This window comes from Triticum urartu, chromosome 3, assembly GCF_003073215.2.
Source record: "Triticum urartu cultivar G1812 chromosome 3, Tu2.1, whole genome shotgun sequence".
Classification (NCBI taxonomy): Eukaryota; Viridiplantae; Streptophyta; class Magnoliopsida; order Poales; family Poaceae; genus Triticum; species Triticum urartu.
Window position 1 is genome coordinate 736,512,290 of NC_053024.1, and position 12,995 is coordinate 736,525,284.

At 46.7% G+C, this 12,995-nt stretch overlaps 1 protein-coding gene and 1 long non-coding RNA gene across 2 annotated transcripts; both read right to left on the reverse strand.

Moving 5' to 3' along the window:
* Positions 1-247: 247 nt before the first annotated feature.
* Positions 248-2,064, reverse strand: LOC125546327 (probable E3 ubiquitin-protein ligase RHC2A). The gene has a single exon (XM_048710574.1). It carries the CDS (start codon positions 1,865-1,867, stop codon positions 674-676), a length of 1,194 nt encoding a protein of 397 aa, XP_048566531.1. The 5' UTR covers positions 1,868-2,064; the 3' UTR covers positions 248-673.
* A 5,219-nt stretch (positions 2,065-7,283) lies between these two features.
* LOC125546329 lies at positions 7,284-11,680 on the reverse strand. Its single transcript, XR_007300598.1, has 3 exons — positions 9,605-11,680; positions 9,457-9,528; positions 7,284-8,645 (listed from the first exon to the last, which is right to left on the reverse strand). It is a non-coding gene; the product is annotated as an uncharacterized LOC125546329 (long non-coding RNA).
* Positions 11,681-12,995: the final 1,315 nt, after the last annotated feature.

Consider the following 12,995-nt stretch of genomic DNA (forward strand, 5'->3'; position numbering starts at 1 on the left):
CTTTTCTGGAACAACAGATTTGATGAAGATATTTCACAAATGGTGATCATTTTTTCCTTTTTTGGATTGCAAAGCCTGACAAGAACGTAAAGATGATGACAATAGTAACAGAGCACAAGAAAACAGTCAACTGAGCTGCCTTTGCTGAAAAAGACAGTATACGCGATGAAGTGAAGAAAGCAAGAAAACAAGGATGAAAGGGTGACTGATCCTCGTACAACGATATATCCAATTGAAGAGCAGAAAATATCTTGAGTGATGCTTTATTGAATCTTTGCTACGGTTTAAACCTTCCAACAAGTCATGGTTACAAAGGACGAACCCCCGTCGCATTGAGCGAGATGGAATTCGAAGAAACAATTGAGTGCTGCCAGCAATTTAAGCGCTCACTGTCCAGATGCTTGCATCTATCAGTAACAAAACTTGTCTTGCTGAATGATACTCCAAAATGCAAAAGGAAGACCAACCGTCTTGAATACGCAAACTGGAGGACATTTCCATTGCAACATCTCTAGTTCTGCTCTTCTATGTACAAAATCAGCATGCAATTTGCGCTCTACAAATCCTCTTTATCTCTCAACTGACTTATATATAGAAAACATCAAACGGAAGCAAACATCTGCGGCTCTCCAACATCTAATGTCGTAATATTCCCCAATGCGTGATGCAGTGATCACCTGGCGATCGCATCGGCGTGGCTATCTTGGGATCTCCAGCTTGTGCTGCGGCTCCTCAGACCACGGGTGAAAACCGAGCTCCACTCCGACCTCGAGGATGAGGCTCGAGTCACATTGGTAGAATGGGTGTGCCCAAAGCAAGCAAACATGTTGTCGAACATGCGTCTAATAACTCCCCTCTGCGACGAACGGCTCCCTCTTGATGACCATGAGATCCTCCTCGGGGCACCGCCATTGTTGAAACCGCCGTCCACCTCGGTGTAGACAACTGGGAGCTCCCTCTCGCTGACCCTCCGGCCACCAGCGAACCTCCCGACGGCAAAGCCTCCTCCAGGAAGCCGCCAAATCGTCAACCCCACCGTCATCTCCTCCTCGCTGCCAGCCTCAGCCCCGGTGTTGCTGCCCTGGTCGTCGGCGGCGCCCAGGTCGCTCGCCGGAGCAGGCCGCGCCACGTCCGTGGGCAGCTCGTGCCGGCACACGGGGCACGAGTTGCGCAGCGCGAGCCACGGCAGGATGCAGTCCTGGTGGTACATGTGGCTGCAGGGCATCTCCCTGGCCTCGTCGCCCAGCTGGAAGGCCTCCTTGCAGACGGCGCAGTGGGAGTCGGCGCCGACGTGGCAGGCGGCGACGACGACGGTGGGCATGGACTCGACGGCGGCCTTGGAGGCCGGCGGGTTGTCGCAGGGGCGGACGGCGCCGAAGCCGCCGGCCTCGATCTGGGCGAGCTGCTCGAGGAGGCGCTCGAAGCCGGACCCCATGAGGAAGTCGGACATGCTCTCGGGCAGCGGGCGGAGGCCGGATCCGGCGCCGTCGTCGTAGAAGAGCTCGAAGCTGCTGGTGGCGCCGGGGGCCTCGTCGCCGGGCGGGGCCGCGGAGCGCCGGAGCACGATGACCGGGTTGTACGGGGAGCCGGAGCGGTCCCCCGACGCGCCGCCGCGCCGGCCGCGGCGGGGCCGGACCTCGGTGGGCGCCTCCGCGGCGCGGCGGCGGAGGAAGGCGGAGGGCGCGACGGCCCTGCGCGGCGGCGGCGCGTCCATCTGCTCCAGGAAGCCGCCGTCGCAGCCGGGGCAGACCAGGCCGGCGTCCCCTGCCGTGCGCACGAACCGCTCGCAGCTGTAGCACCAGTAGGACGGCGTCCCTGCCGCCCCCGCCGCCGCCGGGCCGGCAGCCGTGGCCGCCCACCGATCCATGGGGAGAGAAAAGGCGCGGGCTTTCCGCAGGACCAGATCCGACTGAGCTGGATAAGAAGGAGCTGGAGCTGGAGCTGGGTGGTGGATCGGAGCAGGGGGGAGGGCGGCGCGGGGGCAGGGGGGGATGGGGGAAGGGAAGGGAGGAGGTTGGGGATGATTGGTGGTGGGTGGTGGCGTTTTAACCGGCGGCGACTGGACCGGGCCGAGTGGAACGGGGAATGGGGAATATTTCCACCCAGCGGCGGGGGAAGCGCGTGGGGCCGGGCTGTCAGACTGGCAGCGTAGGGGAGACGCTTCCTTCCTTCTCGTCTCCTCTCCTCTCCTCTCCTCTCTGCCGTTGATGTCCCAACGCCGTTCGGTTCCCGTGCCACGCGCCGTTGTGCTTTTTTTTCTGGTTGATTTTTCGTTTCTTTTCCCGCCATTTATTTACTGGAAATTCTAACAGAATTATTCCTAATGGATGGACGGCCCTACATCGGCCGTCTCCATCGAGCTTGATTCGGAGGAGTGGTTGACTATCGACCGGTGGCGACATGAGGGAGAGGCGCGCACCGCAGGACTAGTTAGTGCTAGGGTGTGTGATACCGAAGGAGCATTGAAGTTCCACGTGGCTCTACGCCGGTAACTGCGGCAGATAGCCAAACCAAAACCATAATATGAAGTGCCATGTGGCTAAACACCGATAATTGCGGTAGATAGCCAAGCCAAAACCACAATATGGAGTGCCATGTGGCTAAACACCGATAACTGTGGTAGATAGCCAAGCCAAAACCACGATATGCGAGCAAAAAAACAAGGGTAGTGGAGATAAACGGAGCTAGGTGTCGGAGCATGGGCAATATCGTTGGGTGTAGGCAAGAAGCCTCTAACCATATGCTCCCCAATTGAGGTTACCCAACATATGGAGTTCGAGCTACAAACGACATGTTTCTTTCAGTACCCAGTGAACAGATCCATGTATTTTTTTCAGTTTAGTTGGACATAAGTCGCCTAATTTTAGAATTCAGGTTAGTCGATTTGGGGAAGAAGGAAGCGGACGAAGGTGAATTAGAAGGTTGATGGGTGCGGGGCTTAGAGGGAAGGTCTTGGTCGACGACAAGCTCGGTGGTGGGGGAGGCATGGGCTGGATCGGCGGCAGTCAGAGGAAGAGAGTGAGCAGTGCGTCGGCCTGTGCTAGAAGGCGAATGGGGATCCGCTGGATCTTGATCCAACGGTTCACTTTGAATCAACTTGTCACAAAACTTTTTTCCGTCCCCACGGTTTCCGTCTGAATCGACTTGTCGCAAGATTGTTTTCAGTCGCCAAGCCTTCTGTTTGCACACATTTTTTGCATACATTTCCATTGACACGAGCATGATGCCTTAGGTGTTAAGATAGATGGAGAACCAAATAGATGTATGTTCCGTATTGGTATCATGTTGCGTGGTTTTCCACCAATATATTTTGACAGCATAAGTATCAAGCAGCAGATGTTTGAGCCATAGAAAAAGGAGAGGCCAGCTTTGGTTTGCACCAAGCCGATTCCCAGCAGGCAGCAGCAGCATCTGTCACCAGTCCACCGAAAGAAACGAGAAAAAGCAGGTATTGAGACAGATGCCCTGAAATGAAAGAAATCCCAACGCAAATCTTTTCGTGGCGCCCATGATCCAGCCAGGGGAAGGAAAGTCGGCCCGGTCCACGAAAAGGGAGCCGGCCCGTGAACGCAAGTTAACGGCGTCACAGGGAGTCAAAGGCCACTCATCTGGACGGAAGGACGAGAATGCCCCTCGGACCCGGCACGAGCAGGAGCACGAGGGAGGCCGCTAGGCCACGTCGGATTCGGACAGCCTGGCACAGTTGTATAGCTTGTGGCGGGCCCGGCCCCACATGACAGCCAGCGAGAATTGTCCGAGCTAGTAGTATACCAGCTAGTAGGAGTAGATGTCTAGACCAGGGACCCACCCACTTATCCCTGTCACTGTTGACCGGGCCCCAGCCAGACGTGGCTGTCGTGTCTCCTCCTGCCCCCTCCCGCCCGCCCGTCCTCGTCAACGTGCGCTGCGGCGACCGGCCGGCTGTCGTGGTTGCACCGGCGACGGCGAGGCGACGGGCAGGTTGCTTCGCCAGCAAGGAGACGTGAAAAGTGTGTGTGTGGGTACGCACGCAATTTCTTTGCCTTGTTGTATGTGCTACTGGTTGCAAATGGCTGACGCAGCTCAGCTCCAATAATCTATGGCAGCGGGGCCCGCCCACCTCGCCTTGTCCCTGTCCGGCCATCTCCCCTCCCCGCCCACATCTTTTCCGTTTCCTTGCCTTTTGGATTTGGAATTTCGTCCGCCTCCTTGCTGCCATGCCATGTCCCTCCTCACATTATATTTATTTTTCACATGGTAATACTTATTTAAACAAAAAAACCATAGTACAAGTCAGGTAGACAACAACCCAACGACGAAACTGAAAAGACGGCAGAATGCTAGTCTTTGCACAAAGGAACACCAGTCAAGAAAAAGAAATATAGGAAAAGCACCTGAGCTTGACACCAGCGCCCCCTCGTCCGCCCACCCGAGCTCGACGCGGATCCATCGCTAGTATGCAGTTTTACGGACCTCCAAGATGGCTCATCAAAGGAGAAGCCATTGTCGTTGACCGAACCGGTCGAATTCCAAATCTGTCACCCCTGCACGACTAAGACATCAAAAGAGAAAACCATACCTGTCTACCACAACCACGAACCGAACACACAATCCATCATCTTTCAAGTGTCGCGGATGCAGAGCATCGCTACTGAATTACCTCTCAAGCTCTACGTCGTCACTGGGGCAAACGACGTCGCAGGACTACTTAATCGTCGACATCATGGTAGATGCTCAACTCACCAACGGTGCTTATTGACTGACAAAAACGATTGTGCATCATGAGAGTACCTCGTTTCACCATGCACCCAACGATGCTTACTTGGTGAACATGCATGTGACCCGTATTATCATATACGCGTGGGGTCGGTCGATGCATTTGTGACGGGTCCACAGGAGCACTACCATCAAGCTGACTGATAATCGATAATTAAAGGCCCGTTGAAATAAGCATAATGTCCCTCTCCTTAAAAAAAACGCTGCACCAAACATATGTACTACCACTACTACATGTATGGCTAATTAAGTTCTCTTGATATTATTCTAATTTTACAGCAGCTATAATTTGGTTCCCCTGAATGATATTGTTCGACTTGCACAAACAAAAGGGAATGATATTATTCGAGACATCGCAATTACATTATGCTAATCAGTCGCCGTACATTACAGATTGTCACAATTTCTTTTTCTTTTTTGCTGGTGTCAACATTATTAAGTCCTCGGGGCTTTTGCTGTCCAAGAGTGAAAGATCTCACAAGCCCTGCATATTTAATCTATACCTACTAATAAAGAGATTAGTGCTTCTGCTTGTCTGTCATGCTTATTTATAGAAAAACCCCTTACATTTCAAAGAATTAACCCACAATCCTACTTCAAGGGCAAACTGATTTGTTTTGCTGATTTCTATAGAAACCCCCTACACTTTCAGCTAATTAACCCGCAGTTCACTTTTAAGTGACAAAACAAATCATTTTTGTGATTTTATGGAAAACACCATCTCTTTTTTAGCAATTAACTTGCAATTCACCTGGAACAAATGCTTTTTTGAAATATCCATATCTTTTAAACTATAACTTCAATATTAACATATGTTATATATGAAATTTGATTATAATACAGTGTATAATCCGAATATGAATTTTTTTACCTCTTAACCATTTTAGAATGCTATTTAGAGTGCAACCTTTTCCAAAAGCGCATGATACGTCTTTTTTCGTGCTGGCGTGAATCTACATTGCAAATGAACACCTCGACAAACAAAACTAGAGACGAACGAAACCATCGGTAACCACTCATGCATGCCTTGACAAAACCTAGCAAGGGAAAAAACTCATCTTATGCGGAGAGAGAGAGAGAGAGAGAGAGAGAGAGAGTTTATGATTGACCGCATTCAAACATGTTGTGGTTTTGTAAGTGTATGATCATCATATGCGAGAATGGGACGGAGGACAAACGACAACACCGATGGGGTGTATTCACTACAAGAATCAGGAAATTTGCCACCTGCCTCAAACCAATTACGCCATCTGGTATGCATGGATGTGCTGGATAGTCATGCGATTGCTACTGTATGTATGTATCCGACTCGATCCGTGCTACAAAACGATTAGCGTTGTCTCACTCATATGTACTTCCTCCGTTTTAAAATCAGTATTGTTATTTTATTTTAAATTTGAACTTGAATCACGGTACTTGTTTTCAAAGGAGGGAGTCGGATTTTTGTTCCAACTACTAATTGCATTTTGAAACTTCATTCATAAGAAAACATTAGGGAATTTACCCTGCGTAGGATAACTAGATTTTTTTTGTGAGAAAATTTCCGATCTATCATCTTCAATCATGGCACTACAACGAATACCAGGAATAATAAAAATTACATCCAGATCTGTAGACCACCTAGCGACGACTACCAGCACTGAAGCGAGCCGAAGGCGCGCCGCCGTCATCGCCCCTCCATCGCCGGAGTCGGGCACAACTTGTTGTAGTAGACAATCGGGAAGTCGTCGTGCTAAGGCCCCGTAGGACCAGCGCACTAGAACAGCACCCGTCGCAGATGAAGAATAATGTAGATCAGAAAGATCCAATCTGAAGACACACGAACGTAGACGAACAACGACGAGATCCGAGCAAATCCACCAAAGATAGATCCACCGGAGACACACCTCCACACGCCCATCAACGGTGCTAGATGCACCGCCGGAATGGGGGCTAGGCGGAGAGACCTTTATTCCATCTCCAGGGAGTCGTCGCTGTCTCGTCTTCCTGAGCAGGACACAAACCCTAGCAAAACTGAAAGAAACGACTAAAAGTAGAGCCCTCCCGCCGGCCCTTCCTGAGATCTACCGCGGCCCCATGGCCCTAGGACCACCGGAGAGAAGGCAGACCCGCGACAGCGCCGGCGGGAGGCAGAAACCCTAGCTTTTTTATGGAGGAAGAGGAGGAGGCGGCTAGGTTTGGTTAATTCTTTCATGCACGAAGTACTTACTAGATTTTTTTAACATAATATAGACGCAAACGTTCATATATACGCGCATATACTCACCTCTATAAATGCACACACGCACACCCTACCCCTACTAGTAAGCATGTACATGCAAATGCACGTCTCGCCTAATATTACAAATATATGTGAGAATTAACATACACAAAAGATATTTTGATTGCACTAAAAATATTAGAAATCAAAAAATATATTTTAATATAGCATCATATGCATATAGAGCCAAAAAGACACTACTATCTTAGTATTGTCAATGTAACTGCGTAGGTGCACCAAGAAGTGCTTCCTTAGCTGGTCCCCATCCTGAATGAGAATATTAAGTTATTATCTTAGGAGTTTTCACATAGTAGAATGTCAAAATGCGAAACAATGAAAACTAACCCTGCAAATTGGTAGATTGAGACCATTCCTATTCCATGACTGCATAGAACTAAAACTAATGAAAAAAAAGGAGTTTCAAATCACAAGGAATGGTGTGCTGCCAGTGGATAACATGGACACACACCATCAATGTGATGGGTAACAGGACTTGTTGATACTAACACTAAGCTCCAGATGGGAGGTAACCAGTGAGTATAAAGCAATGGCCATACAATATCTTTTGTCATCTCAGCAAGCCATCTAAAGCATAAAAAATACTTCAGGCCAGCTTATCATTGAAATCATGTGGGCTCATTATAGACTTTAATCCCAACATTAAATACTCAGAACATGGTATGGTACAGTCCCCTGAAAAATGAACAGCAGCAAAGGGTCATAACTCCCCAAACCTAATAAACATTATCTATGTAATGGAACAACTGTGCTTCTAGTTATGTGGTAGGCTTCGAGGTTGGCTGGAAAGTTTAAAGGAATTCAAATCAACATTATTCCTAGCAGAAAATGGTTAAACGAAATTAACATATTTTTTAGAGGTAAACAAAAGTAAAATCTGCACATTGAGAATCATGTAGAAATTAGATTGAAGTTCTAAACCGTTATCATATATGTGAGTTTTCTACTAAGCTTAGAATAATTTGTGGTCAGGCTAGCCATGTAAATCACAATCCAGCTTGAACTGCAGACCAACTTCTCCATCAATCCTGAAATAAAGCAAAAAAAAATGAAAACTTAAACATCTGATATATATTCTTTGGAGGTACCGAGATGTATGATCTAATTTCCCCTTCCAGTATGCACAGATTCTTAGCATAAAACATTTTTTACGCTAATTTATACATGTGTGGACCTGACATATAGGTGACCTACTCTATTTAAGCTTGAAAGCGGCTGAGATGAAGTTGAGAATATGAAGTGAAAGCTTGGAAACAACCAACTAAAACAAACAACCGTAATTTTCGATGCAAAACTTGAGCGCTCCAAACAACCGATGCAAAATTACTTCCACCAATAATATGGTGAACATTTGAACACATTAGTCGGCGATAAAGAAGATAATCATATGCCAAGTAAATAATTCAGGTTAAAAATAGCATTCGACATTTTTTTATTATGATTTAAGTTTGCATTAGAGTGCCACTTACTGAGAATTTCTCTGATTTGTCTAAAAAAAGTCCCTGATTTTTATATGGTGGCTTGCCTGCATCAGCATCTTCCCGGAGATGTGCCGGTGTGTAATTCACCAACGCATTACAGAGCACAGGCTTCTCCAGTGGCCAAAGAGTACCTGTATCAGCAGCCTTTTCCATAAACAATAAGATATACAGTACAAAACTGATACTCTAGAATCTGTATAATAATGTACAGGTATAGAGTTCATTGACAGTGGGTCCATCAGGACAGGAGTTTGCATCACAGATTTACAATAATAAAGCCTGCTACTGATACTACAAGATATGGTGGCATTAATTGAGGAAGGGGACATAAGACAACAGGCAGGAACTGTACCTTTTCAAGAATATATCTTTGAGGAAATAAATAAATAATCTCACGTGGATACATAGTCACTCAAACTTCTTATTTCAGGTACTGTTTGTTTTCAAACGGTTACTGGTTAGTATAGACAAGCATGTCATTTTCCATGTGCTATCCTACAGAATGAGGCCTAGAAAATGTAGAAGATGAGTTGGATTGAACAGTTGTGCATCATAGATTCATAGTTCACTCAAAAAGGTAACAAATCTATGCAGATGACACAGAGCAGCAGAGAATCAATTTCAGTGCAACCACTGACATTAAGTACTTTCTGTAACTGCAACAACATCTACAAAACTCTAAATATCTGATTGGCAAGGTCAGTAGTTCTTTCTTCTTGTATAACAGGAGTGTCACCTCTTATCTAACAAGCAAGCATTGTCAATACACAAGGCTGAATGTGTATAGGAATCAGATAATTTTCTCCAATATATGTAAAATCACCCGTACGAGATTGATATCAAGATCCAGAGAGCGTTTCACCCTGTGTTCCAAGGCTTCATTTGTATCATAAATGTACAGCTGCTGTACTAAATGGTCCAAACGTTTCCTACTCAACATACCTTCTTTATCTTCTGCCATCATCCAAACATATTGTTCTCTCAAACGCCGCCGTTTCTTCCCAGAAGATGCCTCTGACACCGATAAATGGTTAGAATACTTTGTCTGTAAACTCGAAATGAGTCAGTCCGTAATGATTCGCCAGCATACCTTTCAGTTGAACTGATCGAACTGAGTTACTTCTAGGCAGAAAGCTTTCTTGTCCCTGGGCCCCTTCAATTATAGATGACCCTCTGCATGGTGTGTTTAGCATGTTGACGGAAGATTGTGTTGATTCAAGTTGACCAATACCTACAATGCTACATTGCATCATATGCACTTCATAGTGTTAGAAATTATTTGTCGAAACGTCCACGTGATACTTGGACGTTGGTGGCTGCAGCTTTCTTTGCTAGTCTGGAGATCCGGAGCTTCTTGCAGTGCTCTGCTTTCTTCTCGTCGGATAGACTTGCATACCACCCTTGACCACTTCATTTGTTGCACCCAACGCCTGCATCTTCTGGGCGATGGTTCATATCAGTCGAGGCTGCAGTGGTACATATTACACGTGCAACAATAGGAAACATAACACATTACTTACGACAGCACAATCTCTCAATACAGTACTCTGCAAAGTTAATGAACGAACCATGTGTTTGACGTACTTGCCCATGGTCAATGCTAATCAGAGATGCAGCCTTCTTTTCTGCGCGGACCGCCCGTCGCTTCTTGATGTATTCTGCTCTTTTGTCATTGGACATTCGCGCCCACCCATTTTGACCACTCTTTGGGTTTTTTTCTCGCAGTTCTTCGCCCGCTTGATTTGCATTCACATGAATAGGCATATTCTTGAGGTCTTTAAACAGGCAACATTCCCCTGATCCTACCGGGGATGGAGGTGGATGATGATTCTTCATCAGTGTCACGTTTAAAAACCAATGGGATTAAAAAAACAAAATGGCGAACTTCTTAAATCAGGTCAAGCACATAATGATGGTACACCTCTAATAAATTCATAATACACAGGGATCTAGACTGGATTCTTAAATGTTGCGAGAAATGCACAGGGATCAAAACTGGATCCTTAAAAGTTCACAAGCTTTTATGTAGTACTTTTCTTGCAGTTTAATAGGCTCTGTTTGGCATTGCGTTGGATTATGATAATTCAGCTTATCAGACCAGCTTTTGATGTTTGTTTGACCAACCGTTAGTTTTGTGGCTATTTTCCCACGACTGATTATTAAACAAGCATATGGAAGCACAATACATCATAGTTGAGCAACTGCAAGCTGAATTGGAGGCTCATATAAGGCTATCTGCATATATCAGTACAAGGAAGTCCTAGGTACGAAAAAGAAATTAAAAACAAAACGATACTTCAGTTGGGTACTACCTCACTTATCAGCTCCACCCTTTCTATATGTAGTAGTATTATAATATGATGAGTGGCAAAGTACAGACCCAATATTTAAAAGAGATGTATGAGTGCTTTTGTTTCTCTGCATTGCATCTATTCTCACCTTCCAAAATTGTCAATTCCTGTAAAGACATGAATTTCACATCAATCAGAAGAGATATCTGAGAGTTTTTTTTGCTTCGCCCTATAGACCCTGTAGAAATCTCCTCCTGACTACATATAATTTGGAATCAAATGGTTCGGATAAATCCAGAACAGAAACATGCAATCTGTATACACTTCAAGCATGCAAGCAGAAAGCTGAATATGAAGCACGTCGTAGTGGTTTACCAAAAGGAAAATCACATGGGTTTCTTCTAATTATTTTGTTGGCCTATCCATGGTGTTTCATGAAACCAGATCCCTTTGATTGCTATATAGAGTACGAGGTACACCGTACACCCAATTGGTGGCTTGATGTTAATGTGAAAAAAACCTGATCAAAGTTTGCCGCTGGCGAGGGCCTGAACGTGGCGGCGTTGGCGGACCGTGCTCGAGTCTGTGGGGCAGCAGCCGACCAAGAGGAGAGCGGACAACGGCGAGCCCGTGGGGAAGCAGAGGAGGAGCGGCGAGCGGTGATGGTGATGGCGATCCGCGATGCATCCGTTGGGCAGCAGAGCAGAAGGGCGATCCGCGGAGGAGGAGCGGCTGGCAGGGCGGCGGCCGTGCGCCGGCGTCTGCAGCAGAGGAGGAGTGGCGGGCAGGGATGCCTATGGCGATCCGCGGAGGTTCGGAGTGGCAGACAGGACGGCGGCCCTGCGCTCGCGTCGCAGCAGATAAGGAGCGGCGGGCGTCGGGGACAGAACGTGTGGTGTGTTTCTCAGCGGAGTCGTGCGTGCAGTTGGATGATACGTGGGGTACGGAGGATTAGTGGCCTGTTTAGTTTTTTTGGGTCGATGGCTTGTTTAGTGGCTTGTTGTGTTAAACACAAAGACTTTTGGGCCATTAGATCTTGTCGATGGACGCGCTTGATTGTTTGGATCTGCCCCTCTCTTTCTTTTATAGTGATAGTAGATAGTAGATGAGCACCTCTGAGAGGCTGAGCCGACATATATCATCTTCAGATTTTACGAAGTCACCATAGAAACCTCGTAGTCGACGGAAACGTCTTTTCACACTGAATACGCGTCGCTGAAAAAGCTAAAATAAATCTAGGATAAATGCGAGCACCAAAATTTGAACTCTTGTAAGCTAGGGATACTATTGTCCTCGTAAGCACAAGAAATTTTGGCCGGACTATTTAACGAGCTACGGGTACAGTTGCCGAATCGCCGACATCAGGTTAGATGCTCAACTCACGATTGTGGATACATGATCCACTCCACATGCATGATGGCGAATGAGATACCTCGTTTCACCACGCAGAGCGATGCTGATGCTTGCTCAACATGCATGTGACCCATATTATCATATAAGTATGGTCGGTCGATGCAATTGTGACGTGGCCACAGGAGCACTAGCATCAAGCTGACCGATCGATAATAGAAAGCCCGTTGAAAATAAGCATAATGTCCCTCTTATTAAACTTTTCGCCGCACCAAACATATGTACTACCACTACTATACATATGGTAATTAAGTTCTCTTCATATTATTCGCAGCTTACAGCGGCTAAGTAGGTTCCCTTGAATGATATTATTCGATTTACACAGGAAAATAGAATGATATTATTCGAGACGTCGCAATTATATTATGCTAATCAATCCCTCACGTACATTACAGATTGTCGCAGTTAAATTATTAAGTCCTCAGGGCTTTCATTGTCCAAGACTGAAACATCTCACAAGCCCTGCATATATAATCTACTCCCACTGTTCCACAATGTAAAGACGTTTTTGGCACTACATAGTGCCAGAAAACGTCTTTACATTGTGAGACGAAGGAAGTATATCTATATCTAGAGATAACCGCTTGTCCTATAGTGGTTACCCAAAGAGCTCTTTTATGGTACCCTGGGGTAAATTCTGACCTGGAGTTTTCCCCTCCTCCCGCCGGCTTGGTCATTAATCCTTGCCTTCTTCGGTCGCCGTTCCGGTGGATGAAGGAGGTGGGGATCTCGATCCTCGGGCCCCGATGTGTAGATAGGGTAGTTTTAGTCTCCGGTGGC

Bases quoted from the DNA above. Each gene is read 5' to 3' on its own strand.
- LOC125546327 (XM_048710574.1), bottom strand. From the start codon at position 1,867: ATGGATCGGTGGGCGGCCACGGCTGCCGGCCCGGCGGCGGCGGGGGCG.